The 27,025-nt window shown below is 35.7% G+C and overlaps 1 protein-coding gene, 1 long non-coding RNA gene and 1 pseudogene across 7 annotated transcripts in view; 1 reads left to right on the top strand and 2 right to left on the bottom strand.

Annotated features, from left to right (window-relative positions):
- Positions 1–27,025, top strand: part of RhoGAP93B (MyTH4 and RhoGAP_KIAA1688 domain-containing protein RhoGAP93B) — a 422,769-nt gene that overhangs the window by 7,912 nt on the left and 387,832 nt on the right. For all 6 annotated transcript variants that reach the window (XR_010948420.1, XR_010948419.1, XR_010948421.1 and 3 more), the window contains exon 2: positions 6,854–6,944. Coding sequence is in view for 2 of the 6 variants with exons in the window: in XM_067759061.1 (XP_067615162.1) it covers positions 6,854–6,944 (91 nt within the window). In the remaining 4 variants the exon portion in view is untranslated. The remainder of the gene's footprint in view (positions 1–6,853; positions 6,945–27,025) is intronic.
- Positions 1–27,025, bottom strand: part of LOC137237255 (putative nuclease HARBI1) — a 526,467-nt pseudogene that overhangs the window by 322,191 nt on the left and 177,251 nt on the right.
- On the bottom strand, positions 7,123–8,997 carry LOC137236471 (uncharacterized). The gene is made up of 3 exons (XR_010948439.1): positions 8,828–8,997; positions 8,168–8,293; positions 7,123–7,414 (listed from the first exon to the last, which is right to left on the bottom strand). It is a non-coding gene; the product is annotated as an uncharacterized lncRNA (long non-coding RNA).

Genomic DNA, 27,025 nt, shown 5'->3' with positions numbered 1-27,025 from the left:
TCAATTAAGAAAAAATTTATCATAACAATAATAATGATAAAAAATTATTGTTAGGCCTTGAGCTCGATTCGAACCCGCGATCTTAAAATCAGTAGGCCGATATAACAACAAAAATTGTTAATACATCCCAGAGCACGGGGAAAAAAGTGTCAATAAAATATGACACTATGGCAGCATTGCCAACAAACAAGTCCAATTTTCACAGCTATTCTGCAACAGATGTCGCAGTGTTGTGAATATCAATTGGCACGAACCAGAATGGAAGTAGGATTAATGAAGACAAACAAAAAACGGCTGTGGTGGCTGAATGGTTATAGCAGCGGCGCCTAAACGTTGCCGATGAAGGAATTTAGCAGTTCCCGAAATGGATCTATACAACGAGCTTTGGCAGTTGTCTAAAATTTTTTCTTTCTTCTATTCTAATTTAAAAATTTTTTCAATTAAGAAAAAATGTATCATAACAATAATAATGATAAAAAATTATTGTTAGGCCTTGAGCTCGATTCGAACCCGCGATCTTAAAATCAGTAGGCCGATATAACAACAAAAATTGGAAGATAATTACGTTTGAAAAGCGCTTCAAAATAGAGCTAGGGAACAAATGTACGTGGGACACCTCCAGCATTGAAGCGCTTCACCAGGAACACACTATAATATGGTACACCGATGGCTCGAAGACAACGGAGGGCATAGGAGCGGAGATCTTCGGCCCCCGAACCAAAATATCCCTACCACTCGGAAAATATCCGAGCATCTTCCAAGCTGAAATTGTCGCCATAAGCCGGTGTGCAGAGATAAACAAACAGCAGGGATATACAAACGAGAAAATCGCTATACTCAGCGACAGTCAAGCTGCACTCAAGGCATTATCTTCAGTTGAGATTAAATCATCAACGGTCCTTGAATGCGTGGAGAGGTTAAACAATCTAGGAGTCAATAACACCATCCTTCTGGCATGGGTACCTGGACACAGGAGTAGATGGTAACGAGCGAGCGGACGAGCTTGCCAGTAACCCAGCGGGTCAGGGGGTTAGAATATACCCGCGGTAGGTATGCCTGTCGTAAGAGGCGACTAAAATACCGGATTGGCCTGAAGGTTTAATGTGGCCATATAAATCGTTCCCGAGATGGTCGGGCCAGCACCTTAATGATGCTGTGTTACCGGAGCGTACCGGATCTGTAAACGGCAAAGGACCATCACATCGATCACTCCCTAAACCTTCGGGGAGCAACCGTATCGCTACAACAACAACAACAACAACGAGCTTGCCAGGTTGGCAGCGGCCGGAAAGCCAATAGGACCCGAGCCTATGGTGCCAATAGGGTCACATACAATAAGGGAGGACTTTAGACGAAAGGAGGCGTGCCTTAGAGAACAACACTGGCGCGAAAGTCCAGGACTTCGGCAGGCAAAGGTACTAATAGGAGGGTACAACTCGAAGCGATATAAGGCTATGATTAACCTCCCAAAAAGTAGCCTTAGGATTTTAACAGGTATACTCACAGGTCACTGTAGGCTAAAGAACCATATGCATAAATTGGGCATATCAGCTAGTAGCCTCTGTCGATTCTGTGATGTCGAAGACGAGTCTGCAGAACACATCCTGAAGGAATGTGAGGCAGTCGCGAGGCGAAGACTTAGGATCCTAGGATCATCCAAACTAGAAAATAGTGACATACACTCTCTGAAGCCGAGAACCATTCTGGATTTTCTCAGATAACTCGGCTTGGATGAAGTGTTGTAAAGAGAATGAGGGCACAATATACCAATAGGTCGCAGTGCTTAACCTCACAGCATCTATCTATCTATCCCTCCCTCCCCACTCCCAAGTTCCATGAGGAGCTTGGAGTCGCCAGGTCCTCGTCTGTTAGTGAAACAGGATTCGCCGCGGATAGGTAAGGTTGACAATTGGGTTTGGAGAAGCTATATATTGCGCTGGCAACCTGAAGGGTTGCGTTACAAAGCCCCTTCAATCTGGTATTTTAGTCGCCTCTTACGACAGGCATACCAATCGCGGGTATATTCTGACCCCCTAGCCCGCTGGGGCCAGTTTCTTTTGAAAGAAAGCCGTCATTATACTTCATGTTCCACATTGAGATTCTGTGTGCGTGTTACAAAAAAAAATATATCTACAAATTATACAAGAAAACTATCAGCATATAGAGTTAAGACTGTTACTAGTATAAAAAAGGAAGTAATGGTTGTAAGAAACGCGGATGGAGAAATAGAAAGAAAATAAGTCCAAAGAAAATCAACACTAAAATAGGGTGTGTGTCTTGCATGCCGGGTTGTTATGGGCGATGACGAATAGTTTCAGAGAGCACAAGAGGGCGCGAATATCTACATATAAATGTGCATGGACATAAAGTGGTATAACGAAGTGGGATGGAAATAGAAAGAGAGAACTGAAGAGCGTAATTGATTGAGCATGTTTTTCTTTTGAATAAAAATCCTTTTCTTCATTACATACATACATGTGCTTGTATTTGTGTGTGTGTAAATGACGAAGGATATGTGGCGTGATGGCAAATTTTTAATAGTTTGCGCAGTTTATCAGGCGGTGGTGGATGGGGGTATGTCAGGAATTAATGAATGAAATCATTTGGTGGTATGAATGGGGAAACCACGCATGTGTGGATGTATGTGTGTGTAAGAACGTGGTGCAGGGTGGGAAATATACGTTTCATTGGAAAGCTAAGCAAGAAATTACCCACAAAAACGGAATTTTAGCTGAACATAGTTTAACCCAATTACTAACTTATTCATTTTAGTTCAGTAATTGTCTAAAGATATAAAAACATTTTTAGAATATTTACGCCCGTTTTTTCAGTGCCAGTTTAAACTTCAGGTAAAGTTGACTTGCCACTTTGTTCTATTACATACGATTTTACTGGTCATCTCAGCTTAAATGGCCGAAGTGGCAGGTTTAAACTTTAGTCAACTTTAACTGGAGTTAATACTTGCACTGAAAAACCGAGCATTAGAAGTATCGAAGCTTTAACTCGTAGGTAGATTTGCATATACATAAATACTTAGAAAGAACTTACGTCGTAGAGAACAAACGTTCCACTAATTTATTGAAGAATATTTCATTTATGTGGCGTATTAGCCTTCTCACAGCATATTATTTGGTTGACGCTTTTGTTGTTGTTGTAACACCCCATGTAATATACACGACCACTAAGAGCAGTCTTCCTCTAATGTGCCGCAGGGTGATAGTTTCCACCATACAGAAATTGCAGCTACAGCCCTTCGTATCACATTAAAATTTTAAAGATGGTTTACGTCATGTGAAGACGCTTACGGATATGTAAGGTCGGCGTCGAAGAAAATGACCTAAAACAATATCCGGATCAAACTGTTTCATTTTTATTATTATATTATTATAATTATTATTATTATATTTCTTTATTACGGTCTTTAAGACCTAGTTGATGTTAAGTAAACATTTGTTTCATTAAATATTAAGTGTTTTACAATATAAAAATAATTTTACTTTAAACTTATTAATATTTTCACAATCTTTTATCTCAGTAGGTAGTTCATTGTACATTTTGTACCCAGTATATTCTAAAGTCTTCTTTGCGAACTCTGTTCTTACTCTAATCAGTCTTATATTATTGGTCCTATTAAGGTGGCAGACACACTATACCAAACAACAATATTATATATTAAATAATTTATAACTCATTTATTGGCAATTTAATACCGCAAAAAAAAATTTAAAGCTGCGTCCGGTTCCGAGAAACGGGAGTGTCTGCTAGCTTAAGACTCAAGCCAGCAGACACTTCGTGAAAACACGACCTACGACTTCCGAACGACTTGGATAATTGATATTACATTTATTGGCAATTTAATACCGCAAAAAAAAATTTAAAGCTGCGTCCGGTTCCGAGAAACGGGAGTGTCTGCTAGCCTAAGACTCAAGCCCGCAGACACTTCGTGAAAACACGACCTACGACTTCCGAACGACTTGGATAATTGATATTACATTTATTGGCAATTTAATACCGCAAAAAAAATTTTAAAGCTGCGTCCGGTTCCGAGAAACGGGAGTGTCTGCTAGCTTAAGACTCAAGCCAGCAGACACTTCGTGAAAACACGACCTACGACTTCCGAACGACTTGGTCTTAGGCTAGCAGACACTCCCGTTTGCGGTATTAAATTGCCAATAAATGTAATATCAATTATCCAAGTCGTTCGGAAGTTGTAGGTCGTGTTTTCACGAAGTGTCTGCTGGCTTGAGTCTTAAGCTAGCAGACACTCCCGTTTCTCGGAACCGGACGCAGCTTTAAATTTTTTTTTGCTCTATTAAATTGCCAATAAATGTAATATCAATTATCCAAGTCGTTCGGAAGTCGTAGGTCGTGTTTTCACGAAGTGTCTGCTGGCTTGAGTCTTAAGCTAGCAGTCACTCCCGTTTCTCGGAACCGGACGCTGCTTTAAATTTTTTTTGCGGTATTAATTTGCCAATAAATGTAATATCAGTTATCCAAGTCGTTCGGGAGTTGTAGGTCGTGTTTTCACGAAGTGTCTGCTGGCTTGAGTCTTAAGCTAGCAGAAACTCCCGTTTCTCGGAACCGGACGCAGCTTTAAATTTTTTTTGCGGTATTAAATTGCCAATAAATGTAATATCAATTATCCAAGTCGTTCGGAAGTTGTAGGTCGTGTTTTCACGAAGTGTCTGCTGGCTTGAGTCTTAAGCTAGCAGAAACTCCCGTTTCTCGGAACCGGACGCAGCTTTAAATTTTTTTTGCGGTATTAAATTGTCAATAAATGTAATATCAATTATCCAAGTCGTTCGGAAGTCGTAGGTCGTGTTTTCACGAAGTGTCTGCTGGCTTGAGTCTTAAGCTAGCAGTCACTTCCGTTTCTCGGAACCGGACGCTGCTTTAAATTTTTTTGCGGTATTAATTTGCCAATGAATGTAATATCAGTTATCCAAGTCGTTCGGGAGTTGTAGGTCGTGTTTTCACGAAGTGTCTGCGGGCTTGAGTCTTAAGCTAGCAGACACTCCCGTTTCTCGGAACCGGACGCAGCTTTAAATTTTTTTTTGCGGTATTAAATTGCCAATAAATGTGATATCAATTATTCAAGTCGTTCGGAAGTCGTAGGTCGTGTTTTCACGAAGTGTCTGCTGGCTTGAGTCTTAAGCTAGCAGACACTCCCGTTTCTCGGAACCGCACGCAGCTTTACTTTTTTTTTTTGCGGTATTAAATTGCCAATAAATGTAATATCAGTTGTCCAAGTCGTTCGGAAGTCGTAGGTCGTGTTTTCACGATGTGTCTGCTGGCTTAAGTCTTAAGCTAGCAGACACACCCGTTTCTCGGAACCGGACGCAGCTTTAAATTTTTTTTTGCGGTATTAACTTGCCAATAAATGAGGTATATTTTATTTAATATATAATATTGTTGTTTGCTATAGTGTGTCTGCCACCTTAATAGGACCTATATTATTGCAGTATCTAGTATAATATTTTATTGCTCAGGTAACTCGGTAGCATTCCTAATCTTACATGATGTATAAATTTCAAAGTGAAGTAAATGTAATTTCGATTTAAAGATCGCGCGCCATGCAGATTTTTAAATCTCAAATGCGACAGTTTTACGTCGAGGTAAAAATCTGCCGCAATTAATTCCAATAAACTCTCCGTCCGTACTTTCGGATGTATTCGGGATTGTTTTTAAGGTTTATACCGGGAGTACTTCGGGAATATTTCTTAATTATTTTCCGTTGCATAGAGTTTTTTTAACACGTTATCTAGATCGATATTCGTAAAAAAATGCTCGGCCTTAGTTGAATTTTTTTGTTTTCTAAAAATAGCGTCGCGTTCAAAATGGGTGTGCTCTACAGTCTCATCTGTACTGGAGCAGGAACGGCACTGGCTGCTTAGACCATATGCTAAGTTTAAACCATTTGTGCCGTTAATATACCTAAATTATAAGATGGGTGTTTGATTTTATTTGATACCCGCCTTTAAAAGATTCGCATCATAGCATTTGACAGGCGCAGTCCAGGACTTACAGCTCGCTGAGCTTGACATGAAAACTGTTCCGAATAGGTGAAAAGCATATATGTAATTCTTCTATATTGCTACAAAAGGCTAGGTACCTTCCCAAACACCAGAGTGCCGATATATTGCTTTTAAAACGTTTTTGTTTTTGTATTCAATAATCGAATGTACCTAAATTTGAATTTTTTCTTGTCACACTTATGCTGCTACAATCACAAAAATTTTATAGGCTGTCTTGTTTTGATTTCGAATTCAAAACACATTGCGAGTATTTTCTATTAGCAATATAGGAGTATTACATATATGGTGAAAAGTCTTTAGTTTTCTATTCGTTTTTAATGATTTTGACATTGTAACGACGTACTTGTTTACTACTTATTTGTTTACTTAATTTAATGCGAATGAAGGCTTTTTTACCTGTGAGCCGAAATTTTTTAGTTACAAACTGAAGTTTTTTCAGACTTACACAAACACACATTTATTGTACCAGCCATCGTTTTTTGGTCTGCATTTCATGAATAGGGTTTCCTGAGATATTTTCAGCTGCTGTTCTACTTATAAACTCGCATTTGTAACATTTTCGTGTCAAAGATAAACGAACACATTTACAATAAAGGGCCCTTTTTATTCATGCTTACATGAAGATTAACAGCATCGGCAGCTGTATTCCACTGGATTTTCACTTTCTTCTAACCGCCCAAACTTAAGGGTTGTGTACAAGAAAAATAGAAAATAGACATAATTTAACAAAATTTATGATATGCTGCTTTATTTATAATTTTTATGACCATGCTTTTTAATTACTTGTATTTTTTATTATCTTTTTCCAAAATTTACAGAATAGAATGGGTGGAAATAATCGAACCACGTACCAAAGAGCATATGTATGCCAATCTTACAACTGGCGAATGCGTTTGGGATCCACCGGAAGTAAGTACATATTAGTAATTATATACATATATAAATATGTATATACAATGTATATTATACATACATACATACATACATATATGTAACTGCGAGATTTATTAGAATGCAGCAACAAATTTAAACGCATTTAGTTATCTACATATGTTCATACATACCTCTCTACATATCATATGTACATATCTATGCATTTAACAACAAAATTTCAAATATGTATATATATATTGAGCCGTTATTTCGATTTTTATAGTCACCTCCGTAGAGCAAATTTTATAGGTTAGGGTTTTTTCTATTTCGCCAATAATAATAAATAAAATTTGAGTACCTAGGTGAACGAGTTAAAGGGCCAGTTAAACTTCTTTAACCCTAACGCCATAGTCGTATCCATATTTTTACTTATCCATATCAAATCATTATCCTCAAATACCGTCACAAGAGCCTTTGCCATGTCCTGTTACAAAATCACTGTAATTCTGAAAAATAACAACAAATGAATGTGTTCAATAATAAGTGTGATATTTTAATTAATTTTAATTTGGCATTGATCGCCTTGTATGCTGATATGTAATGCATCAATATATGGCAAAAAAAAGATTAATATTCAAAAATTCATATTTCGAAAACAGCGAGTTTTGGCTAATGGATATTTACCCAAGTTGAAATATTAACTGCTCACTCGATATAGAAAAAGCTTAAACAAAAAACAATAACCGTTTTTTTGAAATATAAATTTTTGAAAAAAAGTCATAAATTTTTACTAAATACTAAAAAAATAATTTTTTTGTAACTATATGCAATTGTTTATAAATTTATATAAAATTAAATGTAATAACGAACATTTCAAAGAAAAAATCATGAGAATCGGTTAATTTTTGACAAAGTTATTGACAGTTGAAAAATTGTGAATAAAATACCGATTGCATTTTATGGAATTCAATTGCCGATAAATCCGAAAAAAAAATTTTTTGAGGCAAAAAAAAAAAAAACACGTGTTTCATTATTTTGACCAAAGAACAACATATTAAAATTTCATCGAAATCAAAAATCATGTCCTGCGCGGATCGGGTGTTTTGAAATAAAATGAGCCATAGAAGTGTATTTTAAGTTAAATTTGAAATTTAAAATTAAATTTGAAAGCAATAAAATATGTCTTAGGTCCTTTCTATATTAGGGTAACGATATGTATGATAATAACTAAAATTAGAATAAAAGAAAGTGTTTATTACGAAGTTAATTTGGTGTTAGGCTTTTTCCCCGCAGCTTTTCGTATAGATACTTTGTGAAAGTATCTTTTTTTGTTACAGCAAATGCACGCCGGAGTTCAGTGGTTGGATCCGGACTATCAATTGCAGCTGTATGCAAAAAACATTATTGTTAATTAATAAGGCTAATATGTAAATAAAAATTACGAATACTAATAAACAATTATTCGAATAGTTTTTGTTTTTATCGGTCTATTGATAACTGATTCAAAGTTCGATTCCAGCTCAGGCCAGAACAATAAATTTTTTCTAATGATAATTATTGTTATTTTTTAATTTTTCTAAATTTGAAAAATTGTATTTTTTTTGGAATAGTAAGTAAGAACGCGTACTGATGATGAAGGCGTAGCACCCTTCGAAATGGATCTATCTGCGCAACTATGGCAGGTTGTCTGAAAAATTTTCGACTTACCATTCCAAAAACAAAATACAATTTTTCAAATTTAAAAAAATTAAAAAATAACAATAATTGTCATTAGAAGAAAATTATTGTTCTGGCCTTGAGCTCGAATCGAACCTTGAATTATTCGAATAGTTGACAACACTACTGCTCTGCATACATTTGTACATGCAGTTACATACATATGTACATACAATGCATATGCAGATTCATGTCTAACTTACATAAACGGCTTTGTTATCTTGGCATATTTTTTCGTCTATTTCTTTCAACTCGTCTAATGACTTCAAAGGAAAAGATTTCAGCATGTCGTCAGAAATTGAATCTTGGTATATAATTTGCTTTAGTAATATGATGTGTTCTGCCAACGTCTGCATAATAATCTTGTTTTGAGTTTCTACAACGCCTAAATGAATACAAATTTTCATAGTTTAGAATATTTATACTGTTTTCACACAGAAACTTAATGATCTCATTTCACCTTCTAATGAAATCGTAAATTTTTTGCTTTCACACAGAAGTAACTGCTCGATTAGTATGAAGGATGAAATGTCAAGCGAATAAAATGACAATGCTATATGACAGACAATCATGACGGAACGATACAAGGTGGCAGCATGGTGACATACCTACATACATAAATAAGAATTCCATGTACTTTGTTTTTGTAAATTCGACGGACAAATGTCAAAATCGTACTGCGCCGGAAGTTGATGTATCAAATCAAATAAAAAAAGGTTATAATCAGCTGTTCGATGCGGCCACCTTATGCGGCCTTATGCGGCCAATTATCGTTTCGCCATGCAGACAATGACATTTACTTTGACAAATGACATTTTTAAGCACTGAACACACCAAAAACTAAGAAACAGAAGGCTCCCAACAGAGTTGCACTGTGCTTTTGACTTCACTAGGCATTCGATTAGCTACTAATGAAATAATTATAGATTCGAATTTTGTAGGGAAGATTGAGCTCAATAAGCGTCTTAATGTAGAAAACTGCCTTTATTATTCAATAAGCCATCTGTGTGAAAACAGTATTAGACACATATGTACCTATGTGATTATTTTCATTTCTTTTATTTATTGACAGTATTAGCACAATAAAATCTTGTATGATCTTTTATAGTGCAACAATGGTTACATAATAATGAGTATAATTTTTTAAAACTTATAACTTAAAAATGTATATATTATTCCATAAAGTAATAAAAGTGATAATATATAAGTTTCACAAGAATTGTGACAAGGACATTTAGCAACAATGATTGACTAGATTAATAAGTAGCTAAACTCAGATTCTAATTTGTATAAACTTTACCAAAGAAAGAAAATATAACATTCTTAAGGTTGCTTCTACTTAAGCTATTGCGAACCGAGTTGGGGATAGAGTTCCAAATGCGGATAGCATTGACAAAGAAAAGTCTTGCAGAGTTTAGATAATTGTAGCTGGGCACGATCAAGTCATTTATGCGAGCAGATCTAGAGAATGTTAGCTTGTTATATAAATAAGTAGGCATTTTATCAGCAATCACACGACACAAAAATATACAGTTCCTTGCCTTAAGATACTCAGATATTTTACAACCCAAAAGACTCGTTCGCCACGCTGATATATGATCATACCTAACCAACCCGAAGACATACCGCGTGATATGATTAAAGGCGATATCAATCTTATGTGCCGATTTTGAATCTAATTTGCTGTATATACAATCCGAATAGCAGATAATTGGTAGCATTAGTTGTATAGCAAGCCGCTTCCTAATTCCAAGTGGGGTGAAGGGGGCAGACATTCGTAGATTACGTAGAGTGTAGTAAACGTTACTGATAACAGCGTTAATATGATTATCACAAGAGAGACTAGAGTTAATAACAACCCCCAGATTCCTTACTTTAGACACGTACTTAAGGCACTTATAATTGATATATAAAGCTGGTAGATTTGATGAGTTAATTTGCCTTTTAGATATAGGTAGCACATACGATTTATCACTATTAAGGGAAAGATAATTTTTTTGAGCCCAAGACGAAATAGCTGACAAATCACTATTAAACTTGGCACAAAGTTCAGAAACTTGCGCATGTGCTCCAGACATATAAAGTTGAATATCATCTGCATAAAAATGCATTTGAGCATACCTGCAGGTGGTAAATATGTCATTAATAAATAGGCTAAATAATAACGGTCCAAGTATAGAACCTTGGGGGACACCATTTGATAACATCTTAAGACTAGAGACTTGCGATCCCACCTTCACTCGTTGCGCTCTACCACCCAAGTAACTCCTCATGAGACCTAAGGCAGAGTCCCCAAAACCAAAATAAGACTTCAGCTTCATGCACAACAACGTGTGGTTGACAGAATCAAACGCTTTGGAAAAGTCGAGCAGACGCAACATAGTTATCTTGTTACTAGCATAGGGCGCCCGAATATCATCCAAGATTTTGATTATTGCAGTTGAACAGCTATGCTTTGCTCTAAATCCAGACTGGAATGGGGAAAGTAGATTGAACTTGTTAATATAAGCATGGATCTGTTCTGATAACAAGCTCTCAAAGGTCTTCGACAACGCAGGAAGGATGCTTATGGGACGAAAATCACTTAGACGGCAGGCGGACTTATTTTTAGCTACAGGAAGGACAGATGCGATCTTCCAGACATCAGGAAAGCACGAGGTTGTGATGCAGTGGTTGATAATGTGGGTCAGGGCTGGCAGTATCTGTGGAAGAACAATTTTTATAAATTTTACAGGAATACCATCTTCACCAATAGCATTTGAGCGTACCTTATAAATTAATCTCACCACATCATGCTCCAACACAGCATCAAATTCAAATTTCTGGGAAAAATTCACAGGACAATGTATCGGGTGGGTGATTGGCACATTGGAAGAGGTAGCATAATTAACGAATACTGCATTCAGATCTTCAGGGTCGAGCGAGCAATCAGGATTGTCTTTAACATGTACACGAAGACTTTTCAAGTTACGCCACAACACATTATTAGGAAGTTCACAATTTAACATTTTTCGAAAGTATGCCTGCTTCTCATGTTTTATAGTAGCAGTAGCTACATTCCGTATATTCGTATATGAACGCCAGTTTATATCAGTGCGATTCCGTTTCCATACTGCATAGGCTTTGTTACGTTTACAGATTATGTCACGAGCAGTTTTGTTGAACCATGGGCACGATCGAGATTTTCGCTGAACTGTGCGCATCGGTACATGAGCATTATAAAAAGATAACAATATATTATTTAAAAAGTTTAGCTTGTGATTTACCGATGGCAAGCTCCAGCAATAAGTCCAGTCTACCCTAGACATCTCAGTACTCAAATTGTTAAAATTGATCGAGCGATAGTCAGGAAAACTTGAAGGAACCGAAACTAAATTGCCATGATCAAAAGTAATGTCAAAGGAACAGAAAATTAAATCATGGTCAGACACAAACGAAATTTGGTCGAACTTTAAGACAGAAGACAAATCAGACACAATGAAATAATCTAGTAGACTGGGACAACAATTATTCCCATATCTAGTCGGTACAGAGGAATTTACTAAAGAAAGACCAACACTAGAAATGCCATCTAAAAGGCGGGAGCTATACATATCACGTGATAACATATTTACATTAAAATCACCACATACTATTATTTCATCATAATCAACAGCTACTACAGACAACGTATTAAAGAAATCATGTACACTAAATCATCTATTGGGATTGTACACACATGACAAGAGGACTTTAGACAGGGGACTGGACACCTGAACCAACAAGTGCTCAGTTGTAACTCCGCCTGCATGGGATACCATGATCGATTTTAGATATTTTTTGCAGTAAATGGCTACCCCACCACCCTTTTTATTCATTCGATCATTTCGATACATCGTATACCCATCTATCTCAAAGTGCGCATCCTTTATCTCATGCCTAAGCCATGTCTCCGACACACATATAACTTCCACCGAAGATTGCTCGAATGTTCTCCTAACCTGATCCATTTCTCAATATTTAGGCTACACGTACGACATTAAAACCCTTTTGACGACTGCATAAAATATTCATAAGTACAAGACTATTATCGCCAATGCTATTCGCATCATTACCCACCAACATTAGGACAGCACAAGTGAAAAGCAACTTTAAGAAAACAAGAAAGTAAATAAATCGAGAAAGTGCAATAACTGTAACTACCCTTACAAAGATTAATTCACTACAACTAGGACAAATACTTAAGACTAAACTAGCGAAACTGATGTAAGTCGTCTACGCAGCTTGTGGCAGTTGGCGGGCTGTTCACAGCGCTGTCACTCCTCACATACACTGCACCTCTAATTGTAAATGCTGACTTCAGCTTCCCATTTCGTCGCAATTTGACAGCTTCTTGCAGCAGAAGTCTATTCTCTTTAGAGAGGCTTTCATAAATATGAAAAAAAAAACCCTCACAACTAAGAGGATTTAGGGGAATAGCCGACTTTGTTCTTTTCCGATGCTCACGAAAAGCTCGCAGGGTCCGGTTACGGTCGAGAGGCGAGTGAAATTGTATAATAACAGCACTATTTGGATTTGAATTTGAAGGTTTTGTGCGAAAAATATCTCTTATTTGAAGAGAATGGAAGTCGATAGATTTACACAACAGGTTAAATACACGTTTTAAGTCTTCACCTTTAAGATACGAGATGCCGAAAGCAACCGCATCAGCGGAGATATCCGGCGCAGCACTCTGTTCAATGACACCAGCTAACATATTTTTCATGCATGCCATGTCCTCTTCAAATTTCATCGCATTGGCTTCCAAAACAGAGATTCGAGCAGACGATTCAGCAATCGTAGCATTAAGCACTGATATTTCTTCCTCCATTCGCTTAGAAAGCTTATTTTCCACCTCTGTCAACCTATTCACTACGCTTTGAATTAAAGGCCGCAATTGTTCAGTATGCTGTTGAACTGTCACTTCAAGTTCGGTCAGCTTGGCAAAGACCTTGCCTATTTTTTAAAAGCATATGCATTTGCATGGAAAATTAAGTTTGTGCACTTATCTTTTCATACAAAATTTAAGCGAAAAGGCATATGCGCGTAAAAAATAGGCATAATAATATAATGTTAAATGATCGTTATCAAATTACCTCTAAGTTCTTGTATTTCCTCGCAAAGCATTTTGGAGTCTATACAGTTTTCGCAATTATTATTTTGTGAAAGAGAAATAAGATGAATATTCTTATAGATGTATGCATATAGATATAAAAAATGTAATGCCATAAGTGAATAACTGAAGAATGTCAGTTAACTGTGCACTGTAAAAATGGGTCTAAGTCGATTTTTAAAAACATGGTTGGAAAAAGTGAAAGTAATATGTATGTATGTACCTTTAAATGGAATATTTTGATTCCTGCAGGCTTCTTCTTCTGCACAAAGTTGACTTTTCGACTCATTGTGATGTATGCAAAAATGGTACTAAAAGAAACTGATTTATATAAGGGAGACACATGAGTTTATAATCAATTTGTTGAATGCTGTACTTATATATAGGTTGCGAATTGTCATAATCAGCGATATATATACCTAGGGATGACAAAGAATCAACAGGCTCTGTAAAGAAGCTCCTAACGTTTACTAATTTCCTTGCTAGAATTACCAAACCTGAGTCCATCTCGAACCCAACTATTTTTACTGGTATATTATGCTTAAGACAGCAAAAGCTTTTTATTATTTGTCCATTTACTTCTTTTAATTTGTGCGTTTTAGTAGGCTGCAAAATGGGTTCGCGTTGTACTTTTTTAAATATTTGCTGTAAAATTTTAGAGGGTTTCTTAACGTAACTTTTAAGTTTTTGCAAAATATTTTCGAAATCATATCCCGAAAAATTGTATAAGGGTCCAAAATGCTTAACGTTTTCACTTAAATGAAGCAACCCATGCACATTATACGATACGCTGTCTTCGCCAAAAAATATTTGAAAATTTTGAGCAAAAAGGTGCAAAATGTTGTGAGCTACAGAAATATTTTTTTCCCAAGTCCTTGGGCAAGAAAGCATTCGACAGGCAATATAGAGTAAAAGAAACTGGTGATAAAAATCATCGCTAACATTTTCTTTTAAAACTCAAATACCAGAGTACAGAAGGAATTGCGAACTCTGTGGCCTTCCAGTGTACAACTTCATCGAAAGGTCGTGGCTTCCGAACGAATTGTTTGGGAATATATGCACCAACCGATTTTAAATGTGCAGAAATATTTAATTTATTAGAGTTACTAATTCTTACACAAATTTTATTGTCTACTAATCGCAGCAGCATCTTTCTCATCACCCCAAGATCCACGAGATGCATTGGATCCAAAGGGATCTGATCAATCATATCTATATGCAAAATTTCGAAAGGAGTTTTGCTGTTTAAGAAAATTCTTTTGTGATGGTTAGGATATTTCCTAGAGTCAAAGAACTTTCGCGAGGGATTATATTTAAAATATAAGGCTTGTAGCTTATATTTTAATGATTTTTGTGGCTCAGTGTTTTGAAGTTCACAGTGAAAATCATGACCGGAAAAATGAGGCACCGAATCATCAAATGCCAATGCAGCTGGCGCTGTTACTGCATTTGTTGTTTCACTCACTGTTAGCCTATTTAAGTAAATTTCTTTTTGTTTTTTTACTAACCTACGTTAATTTCTAACACTTGCACCTTTTTTCAACATATTTTAGCTTTTAATATTCACTTGTTTATAATTTGTACGGGAGTACATACATAGCCAATTCCAAATGCCTTACGGCTTTCGTTTTAATAAGGCGTCAATTCTTGTTTGCCGGATTAACCCTGTGTTATGTGATTTTGGTGCGAAATTAACACAGCTAATAAATTTCCCTCTATACCTTGAAAATCAGCTGTTCACCAGAAGATGGGGAAAATTTTCCTGTCACCGGTTTGCTGGAGTTGGACAAAGCTAGCTTCCTCTCTTTTTGAATTCAGCGACGTACCAGAACACATCGCAGTAAAGTAAAAATTTTAATTCGTGGTTTTCTTTTAGTAGAAGTAGTCTGTATGCAAAAAAATTAAGTGTATCAATTGACTCGACCGGCAGCTTATGGCTCCGGAACGCCTAATAAATCAATAGTCCATCAAAGAAAAATTGGAGTATATCCATAATCTCCCGGAAACTCCGTATGACCAGCAATATTTTTGTGAAACCGAGAACCAAATCCGCACCCACATTCCACGAATATCGATGACTGCAAGTCATATACAGTGATCCATTCAGCGGTGTCTTGAGATTACAGCAGAGGCTATTGGGAATATCAGCTATATTTCGTTCTATCGCCAGTTTTAACATGAAACCAAATTTTCGTAAGATATTATATTCTATGCCCTATTAGAGGAATATCACGGTCACCTACATATAGCTTTAATTGATCTAAAACGTTGTTCGTCTAAAGTTAATACAAATTTATAATTTTCATATGTCAACCTCCAGCAAGGTTAGTTGGAAACAGAGCACATGGAAATAGGTACATACGTATATATGATGATTGGGCATTTCCTCAGGTTCGAGTTAGCAAAGAAAGAAACAAAGCTCTGTTAAGTAACCAAAAGTTGTTAATAAATTACAGAATTTACGCTATAAATAACTTAGTGAAGTACGAAATGTTTAATAGGTTAAGGTTATCTTAATATAAAAGCAAGATCACGTGCAAGTTGACGCAAAACAAAAAAAAAAAAAAAAAAAAAAAAAAAACTATTTGAGGTTTGACTTTATAAAAAAAAAAAAAAAAGAAGATTTTACTAAATTACATTTGAAGGGAAGTGCCCGCGCACATTTTTTTTTCTATAATTTAAGAAGAGGGTATACGCATATACTTATGTACATTTCTAATCTTCCTCAGTTGCGAATCGATTTTTTTTTTAGTGGTAGGACCATGCTGTCAGCATACATATTTTAATGTACATACGTACATATGCCGTAGCATCAAAACTAAAGAGTAACATTTTCCGTTATTTGCCTTTCATTGATTTGCTCCATGCATAATTTAGCTATAATTCCTGTTGAGTTTGCTAGTCTCAAATGACTCACTACCACCTAAAAGGGTGCCTTCTAAGATTTGTAGATTTGGTAGGCAACTAAGAAAAAAAAACACGAAGTCTTCATTATTTGCGATGTAGGTGATCGCTTACCCATAATAATTTAAACTTTAAATAATAGCAAAAGGACACGAAATCATACGACCTGCGGAGAGGCCTTCTACGCTGCGTGGGATCCTGAATTATCAAAAAAAAACAACATGTAAGTGACAAAATATACAACAATGAATATGAATGATTATAAAAGAAATTGGTACTAACGTTTGCTTTCTACCACTAAGGGTAGTAGCTTTGGTTGTTTTTGGGTGATTTTTTTTTGATTTGCTATTTTTATTTTTGACCGTCTAAAGTCTTTGCGATTTACCTTTCGAGTTTGCACATTTTGAAACTCGTTTTTTTTTTTCTTAATGTTACCTTTCTCCCAATGATTAAGGTTCTCTTTTAGTATACCAAACGCTCTCTCTTGTTTTTTTTTCTATTAGTGAGATGATTATGATGATATATAAACAATAACAAGCTTAGTCGCATTGATCGCGAGAATTGACGCTTGCCCCGATTCTTGTTCATTCCAAATAATTGCTCAGATCTCCACCTACATTTATGTGCACGTACATATATACCTATGTATAAACAAAAATTATGTACAAACTAAAAGTCTATGACCAAATGATATTCGGAATTGAGGTAGGTCAGGAATAATAGTTTTGGCTACACGCAGGAAAAGTGGTTAGTAATAAACAAACACTTTCTTTTTTTTTGCTTATTTCTTTATAAGTACATTATATTCCGTACTTTAAAGAGCATATATTTTTGGAATTAATTAGTATTTTTAAGAACAATGTTTAGATTTAAAGTTTGAGAATTGTACTGAAATAAATAATATGGATCTTTAAATTATTTTTGAGTTGGTCTAATTTCGAAGGTCGTGTGGTGGTATAAAGGGGCTTCGGTACCATCAATGAAGCCAAGGTTGGGTGGGTTTAAGGCAGCCCAAAAGTATTTTCTAGGCGCTGCAGGGCAAGTGGTTCCGGTATTGTGTGGATGGATTGGTGCGCAAGATGGTGGTTGTTAATTTGTTTCTTTCCGTAGTGTGCAAAATTAAATTTATCTTGTTAGATGATGGACTGGGGAGAAGGTGACCTGTCTTGCATTTGTGTATTTTGAACCCACGCTGACTGAAGCTGCGGGATAGGCATACTAGTGCACACGCCGCAAATGCAGGACATAAACAGGCCCTTCTCACCGGCATGGTAGCCGGTCACAAAACTCAGTTCCACCGTTCCATAACAAATTGATTCAAAATTTTCACAAATGCGCGTCACTTTTGCAAACTTTAATTTTCTTTTGCTTGCATAAAACAGCTGATAGTTGTCATGGCCATCCGTGTTGCCACATTGACATTTTAAATAACTTTACCAATTTTGGATTCCTCTGCATTACTTAGGGTGTAGTTAGGCGTTAGTTATTCGCCAGTGTGCTTAAAGTGTTCTATTTCCTACAATTGCTATAAAATAACTATTTATAAGCTAGTTGTTTTTTTGCAATTGACTTTTTTTTACTGCAGGGCTAATCAGCCTATCGTCAGAATTATACCAGATGGTATGCTAGTTATCATATACATCAATATTACACCAATTGACAAACTATTTAGTTTAAGCAAGAGTATATTGATAACAGCGTTCTCCGGGCGCGACCTCGCGATGCTACTTTCCGACTTAGTGTGGATTAGGATTAGGACCTCCTTATGTTAATCTGGATAAACCGGCTGAATTGGAAGCTGCCGTATCTGATCGTAGTGCTTACGGAGATGTTTCCTTATTCCTTTTGGAGTAGTTCTTAGGTAACTATCTCATACCCTTATGATCAAGGTGTTCTAGCATCGGCATAGCTATTCCGTCTACGCCTATAGATTTAAAAGCTTTGACCCTTTCAATGGCTTCTTTAATATGCAGAATCAACGGTGAGGTGGTATGTGCGCGTGTTTGTGTTTATGTGCCCGTTGATTTGTGCGAAATCTAGCCTTGTTGAAGTATGTATTGCAAATTGCCCGCAGAAAGCATGAGCGCATTTCGTCGAGTTCGACAGGCAAAATCCAAATGAAATACTAACAATTATGACAACGTCACAAAATTATAGTCAATAAACTATTCAAAAACTGACTAGTATGGATAACCTCGAAAAATTCTAGTCAATGTCAGAATGCTTGCTGACTACTTTGGCTTTTGACTGCGCGGAAATAAAGAAGTTTTTTGGCTGCTGTGCAAAATTTTGTGTATATTTAATACGAGTTTAAACTCCAGTTAAAGTTGGCAAGGGTTTAACCCGGCCACTTCGGCCGCTTAAGCTGAGATGAGCAGCAGAATTTTATGTAATCGAACAAAGTGGCAAGATTAAACTCTAGCCAATTTTAATAGGAGTTCATACTCGCACTGAAAAACCGGGCTCTAAGCCGACGATATTTACAAATATTTTTTTTACACTTACCATTGGCGTAAGGCTTTATTTGAATATTATTAAAATCATTGTTCACAAAATAGGATCGGTTCAAAATAACTTGTACTTTTTGCGCTAACATGCAAATCAATTTTTGAAATCCTCGAACCTCTATTGTCTGTTATGATTTCAGTAAACATTGCAAAAATGTTAATGCCTGCGACTCGCTACTTGGTATTAAAAATTTAATTACAAACCACCCAAAATATACAGTGGGCCAGTTCCTTGCTGCATACTTCGCGTCAGCTCCTGTTTGTGCAATTTACGCGGCCTCCTCTTAAACTTGCTTGTGGTAATTCCTTCAAAATATTGGCATACACATTTTCTTTTGAATTATTGCAGAAAATTCTTTCGAAACTACACTAAGGGCCGGTTTCCTGTTAACGCTAACTGACACTTTATTTAACAGATCACTTAATGAGTCCTGTCAAATAAAGTGCGAATTAGAGTTAAATGCAGATGGCGAAAATGGCTCTAAAGCACGCAACTTTCTATTTTCTTAAGCAGCTAAAAGTGTCGCTTACGTAAAAATTGTGTTCACGCAAAAATGTTATGAATCAAAAAGCTAAAGATTTGGCAATAAAGCATTCTTTGCCGAATGAATGATGTAAGAAGGAAAGCGGCCATGTTGAATTATAAACAAAATGATGTGTAAACAAGTGTGTATAACAACAACAAACCCATCTAAATCAGCTGATGCCTATGACGTCGATGGCCATTGTTGATAGGTTTTTATAAAGCTACTTTTTTCTCAAACACAAAGCAATATGACAGTCGTCCAATCAGCGACATCCTGTAATCATTGTATCATAAAAAAATATAAACAAAACAAACGATAAAGTAAACATTTTTACTTTTCTCAGAAACTGTATATAATCCAAATGGAAACATGTGTGCGGTCTTAAAGTGGAGTATTATCAATCCATTTGCAATGAAAACAAATTTTGCTCGATTGGACTCGTTGCACTGCGGCGGGTGTAATATTTCAAATTAGGTTTTGAAGTTTAAATCGCAAAATATAATACAAAACTATCGTTTTATGGTAGCCACGGTTGAAGTTACTAACCTGCATATCAGTTTGCGACTGAAATTTTAGAACAGCACACAGTTCATGATTTTGAGATTGAGTGGCCGGAAAAGTGGCAAACACAGAAACTTTCATCATTCTTTAAAAAATTGAAACAAATTCAAAATTTTATTTGTTTTTGTAACCCATTATAACGACATTTTGTAAAAGGGTTGCACTGATGACAACAACTGTTTGCTGGGAAAATAAGCGTAATCAGAAGGAAGCCACACCTACTTTTTAAATCTAGCCGTCCGACTGTCTCTCCTTCCGTGCGTTAATTCGACAAAGAGAAGATCTGGTATATATCGTCGGTACAATGCCAAAGTCACGAATGCGCCATTTTTGTTTTATCGACATATTATATATGTCAAATTTTGCAAAGCCAAAACAACAAATATTCATTTTTTTGAAAAAAATAATTTTTCAATTAACATTACTTAGTGGTTTACAAAAAGTAAACCTTCCAATAGTGGTTGAAAAACACAAAATTAAATCTCTATTAATTAAATCTCCATTTTTAACAATGTCTTACGCGTTTTTCTCAAAACATCAAGTATGCACATTCGTGACTTTGGCATTGGACCGACGATATTATACTGGGTTTTCTATCATAAAGGGTTAGAAGGTAAGGAAAACGCGGATGACTTGGGATCGACGGTAGACGTCCCAACCCATTTGGGATAAAACAAAAGGCAGGAATGGCGCGCGGCTACAAAAATTCGTAAGATCATGTGCAAGTCTACGACGTTAGACCCACAAACTTTCTCATATCTCTAAAGAGAGAAGACTTGAGACTCACGATGCGCATACTAATTAGACACTGTATTCTGGCCTCACATGTCAGAAGTTAGTCGTCGTCAGTGACAGGAAGTGCGAGCTGCCGGAAGAAACGGTTGGGTACGTTCTATTTTCGTGTCCAGCGCTCGCAAGGTCAACAACGCTCCTGCTGCTAGGGGCGGCAGAGTTGCCAGAACTCGAGGCAGACACTAAGCTAGGTCCAAGCAAACTTATATTATTTGCCAATACGACGGAGTTAAACCCAGTTTTCATATAACGATGTTATCTTCATTTTCCTACTTAACTCCTAATAAGTTATTAAATGACTACATAGATTTCGTATGTAAGTTTTTCCCTTCGATAACCGGTAATTATGAACTAAGTTTTAGAGATGTAATTTTTTTCATATGCAAGGAACCACCTCTATGGTGTCATCTCTAAAAGCTTGATAGCTAATAATCTAATTCCTAGAGATGGGACATATGTGAACGCCTGTATTATCCATTGTGAATTTTTTGTAGATTAGGGCATGTGTAAACATGGTGTTATTCTATAATATATAATTGGGCGTTTTCCGTTTGGTCGTCAAACACATTCTGGTAACACTATGGACACATTCAGTCTATGTGAGGTGTTTATTGACCGGGCATATCAATCTAACCTAACGAAATTTGAAAAAAAAAAAAAAAACATTGTTATTTTCGTGTTCGCAACTGTAAATATTATTTTGAGGGTTTATAATTGCGCTCTGAAAGTAAAAGTTATTAGCAGATTTTTTGATGTTTGCTCCGATAATAAAAGTTTTTCGTACAAAAATAACTTACTGGCACATACCCTCGTCTGGCCAATAAACATACAAACATAACGCTGAGTAAGCATAATTATATTTCTCACATCAGACAGTCGCTCATTGCAACTCTACAGCTCAATTCAAAGCAACATTTTGTGGCAGCGGCTAATGCTACTTACTGCTCCAGACGCATCTCCAGCACAATTGCATTTCACAATCCAACGCATACAGCACCTGTGGGAAACGGTAGATACAATTATTCATCCAAACGGACTGCTGACGGAATTGAAAATATAAAAAGCAGGCAGTCGAGTTCAGAACAGGACTAACTTCCCTTGCCTAAATTGTGAAATAAAACTTCTTATATTGAAATTCTAACTTCTTATATTGTGATTTGAGGTGAGTTGGCTCAATCAACGGTCCTTTAACTATTAAGTATCTGAAAAAAATATATTTACATTTGGCAACGTTTTTCTATCTAAGCAAAAAGAACTAATCGAAAAATCTAAACAAAAAGAGCTAATCGAAATAAAACTCAATGAAATGAAAACCTTAAATTATATTGCGAAAAAGTGTGAATTTTCGAAATATTTCTGTAAAATAAATGATACTTATGTCGGTAGTAAAAACGGGATTTATATTGAGAGTGAACATGGCGGCAGCATGGTGAAATACCTACAAACATAAATAAAAATTCCATATACTTTGTTTTTGTAAATTCGATCGACAAATTTCAAAATCGTACTGCGCCGGAAGTTGATGTATCAAATCAAATAAAAAAAGTTTATAATCAGCTGTCCCATGCTGCCACCTGTATCGTTCCGCCATGAGAGTGAATAACAGTGAAACTCATAAACATACCCGTAATAGTGCGGTAAAAGAAGAAAAGGGCATTGTTTTTTTTCATATGAAGATCATTCTTATTCAAGGGATCCACATGCACATCAACTAATATGGAGCTAAGCCACCTTTGTCCATGCGTACCGTATTGACGCCCTTCGGTTTTGAAAGGAATATAATTGTGTATATTCTTGAACCATTGTGGGACTACTTTGGACTGTTGTGTGAATATTTCGCCATGACTTCAGGAACACCTCAGGGCTATTTTAAGGATCATTTCGAAACTATTTCGATGCAATTTTCGGGGAAATTTTAGGATCATTTCTAGTCTATCTTCGGAATTATGTTGAGACTATTTCGGGAGGAATTTGGAACAATTTTAAAATCACTTCGTGACTATGTAGATTTGGGTAATTTGGAGACTATTTCGAATCCATTTTGGGACTGTAGTAGGATCACTCCGGGTATATTTTCGGAGTCATTTTGATACTGTTTCGATACCAATTTGGAACAATTTCAGGATCACTGCGAGATTGTTTTAGGTATTATTTTGGGACAACTTTTGGATGATTTCGGAAAAATTTGGAACTCTTTTTTGTACGGTTACAGGATCAATTCAAGATCACTTCGGGACATTATTCGTTATTATTTCGAGATAATTTCGAAACCATTTTGAAAAAATTTCAGGTTCACTTCGGGATTAGGTGTCAGTTCGTGTTTCGAAGTTGTCCCGAAATGATAATACTTAAGTGGTACTGTAATAGCTTCGAATTTATCCAGAAGCTGTCCCGAAATGATAACTAAAATAATCGCATAGTGATCGTCATATATTTCCAAATTGGTTCACAAATAGTCTCGAAATAATTCCGTAAATAATACTAAAGTTAACTTGAAGTACCTGTAAATGTCCAGAAATTAGTTCCAATTAGTCTCTAAATGATCCAGAACTTGTCTAACAACAATACCTAAAATAATCCCGAGGTTATCCTGCCGTTGTATCGAATTTGTCCCGAAATGGTTTCGAAATTATTCCGAAAATAATTTCGAAGTGATCCTAAAACAGTCCTAAAATGGTTTCGAAATAGTATCGAAAGGATCATATGAAATTTTTGCACTATTATTCAGCGTCAAGTAATTGCTAACTGATTGATAATATCTTGGCAAATTATTAAATATTAGATATTACTTAGAGTTTATTTACATATACCTAAATGTTCATCAAAGCGTCTAGAAAATAGCAGCAATAAAGTGATGATAAAATTAGCGACTCGGCAAAAAAGAACAATAACAAAATTAACTAAGAAATGCGCAAGAGCACCAAAAAAAACAAAACAAACTTTTTATGGAGCGAAAACGTAATTGCGATAACAATGATGACAGCAAACAATTACTAAAATAAACTAAAATAAAAAATACCAGCTCCAAAAAATTCATATATCCATACATAAACACATGCATTTTTTGTAGACACGCAAATTTGTTTGGTATTAGAGCGGTGAACAACTAGAAATGGTGCGACGTACTATGGCGCCCTTTGAGTTTTTTCTTTGCAAAAATCATAACTTTTGAACTAATGAAGATATTTTAAAGATTCATACTGCACCTGAAAGCTAATTATTTTGACTTTGTACAATTTAAAATACAGGGTGCCAGAGTAACAGGGTGCTTCCCAATAATTCGTCAAAGTTGAAAAATTGTAGAAAAAAAAAAAAATTGTTAAAAACTGAAGGACAAACTTTGAGTTTTTTTTATGAGGATGTATTTGAACATGAAATCAGATAAAATTATGATTTGTATGAAGGAGTGTGGCTCTACCCACAAGTGATTAAAAGTTTTGTCTTGGTAGCAAGGTTATCAATCTCAACCAAACTTGATGGACGCATTACTTCTTTTAAGACGTTATACTCTTATAAAAGTGAAATGTGTACGCTAGGGGATAAGTATATGAACACTGCTTGAAAATTGATTGTATAAATTTACTTATATATTTTTGAAAAATTCAAAAATCAAATATTTTATTAATACTTAACTAAGAAAAATTATTAAAAGTTGTTCAATATTATTGTATTTGAGCTAAAGATGAACAACTAATAAATTTTTGAGGCCTGCCCACCTATGATAAACAGTTTTATCTTAATAACCGCTTTACCAATTTTATTGATTTCCGTAAAAATGTATTACTTTTCTGATAGCCAAAGCCTAAGCTTTAAAATAAATATACATAAAGGTTGCTTCAAAACTCATCTTAAAATTTGATAAATTCTAAAAAGATGTAAAAACGAAAATTATATGATTATAATTACTAAATAAAATAACTGTATTATTTACAATAAATAATAAACTTGTATTTATTGCTTTCTTTTCTTTTTCAATAATATAACAAAACTAAGTAACTACTAAATAATTTTTTTGTTGTGATAGAAAAAGGTGGATCATTTATTTAATCCTAACGTAGTCTTCGTCACTTGAAAATATATCTAACAAGGAAACCATTTCTGAGCTATAGGTGTCTGTATGATCCTTTTGTGATCTTACATGCCTTATGGATGATATAAATGGATCAGAAGAGATGGCCAACATGTTGAAAAGGCGTTTTGTCTAACTCGTGAGATTTTGCAAGCGTTAGTACTTCTATATCTTTTTTAGTCCTTGTTTTTAGATTCTTGAGCTTCTTCAGACAATTCTCCTAATGGTAAACACTGGTATTCTATTAAATCTTTTCCATGGGCCAAAATTTTATGTACCGTTGGTGTGAGCTTTTTCTCAGGATACTTTTGAAGCAGCAGCTCTGCAGTTTTCGATGCATATTCTCCTAATTTAGGTACACTACCTTTTTCATGGCAATTTAAAATATTTAAAATTACTCCCAATCGTTTGACAATATCTCTATCGACTCCAGTATTGCAAGCAGTCATGTCATCCTGTTCAAAAAAATCTTCTTGATTTATTTCGTCAATAATTAAATCATCAAGATTTTCAAAGTCTTATACTCTTCTTACAGATTGGACATTTCAATGTAGATGATGTGTTTGTTAGTAAGTTTAAAATTTTTCCATCGACCATTGTTAGAAGAAAATCATGCTTTATGGTAATAACATTCCCGTCTTCGATTTCAATTATTGTTGGATCTAATTTTGCGATTTGATTTTTTATATCACTCTCTGTAGTTTTTATGAGTTCCGAAGACTCCTTCTCATATTTAAATAATAGCGGCCGGCACAATTTAACTGATGACGGCCGTGGATTTTTCCAATATTCTGAAGCTTCATCTTTTAAACGTAGGGGAACAATAGAAGCTCTAAACAAATTACCATTTGTAATTGTTCCATCGTCTACATGTATTCTTTGTTTATATGCGCTTTGTCGTGATGATCCATCACAGCCCCATTTATTTATTAATGTTAGGCTTTTTTGCAGTTATTTCAACTTTCTTCAGAAAAACTTTTCAAGAGTCACATAGACGTATGGTCCATTAAGTTTTGGAGCTCAACTTCAGCTGATGCTTCGGTTATTTTGGCTCTTGGAGGAACTGCTTCTTTTCTTGGCTTGAGTGATTTGTTTGTATCCAGGGAAAAGATCGGGATTATGTTGCAATAATGACTCACGCAATATATTATATTTCTCCTTCGATAACCCGAGATCTATAAAGAACGCCAAATACTCTTCAGGAGTGTATCTCCTAGGTAGCGCATTTGGGGGTGTGGGAATGCTGTTTTTGACCTTCTCGGTCGCACTGGACTTGTTAACGCAACTGCTCCTATGATATGAGACTTGGTGCTGTCTTGGTCCTTTTTATATTTAATAGCCAATGCTTCTGAAAGATTAGTCGTGGGGATAGTTCTAGTATAATCTGACAGCTCCCTTTTTCTTGTGTAGGTCGAACATTCTTCTATGGGTTTTGTTGGTCTTCCTCTAGTTCGATTAGTTGATGTGCTAGGCATTCCTTCTTCCAAACAACTTTTACCAGCTAGCCAGCTTTCATGCTTACTTATACACCTTGAAGTAGAACGACCGACTGCTTGCCATTTTCTTTGTATTGGAATGTAGAGGGAGCCAATTCTTTCTTTCAAGTCCTCGTCTTCTTTGTTGCATGCTTCATTTGGTAATTCTGTCATAATAGCCTCAACAAACTCCGCTTTTGCCTTTGAATCTTTGAACACCTCAAATAGTTTGGAGTTTTCTAGAGACATATTAAAATTGCCATCGAGTATATCTTACTTAAAAAAATATGTGAGCTATATTTATGTTTATGTAAATAAACAGAATACTTTATTCTATAGACTCCAAAAAACGACTGATTTTGGGCGTTGTGTTAAACATTGCTTTATATACTCAAATTATGGAAATGAGTTCCAGGTATATTATGCAGCTTGTAA

This window comes from Eurosta solidaginis, chromosome 1 (assembly GCF_040869045.1).
Source record: "Eurosta solidaginis isolate ZX-2024a chromosome 1, ASM4086904v1, whole genome shotgun sequence".
NCBI lineage: Eukaryota > Metazoa > Arthropoda > Insecta > Diptera > Tephritidae > Eurosta > Eurosta solidaginis.
This window is presented reverse-complemented; position numbering and strand designations above follow the sequence as displayed.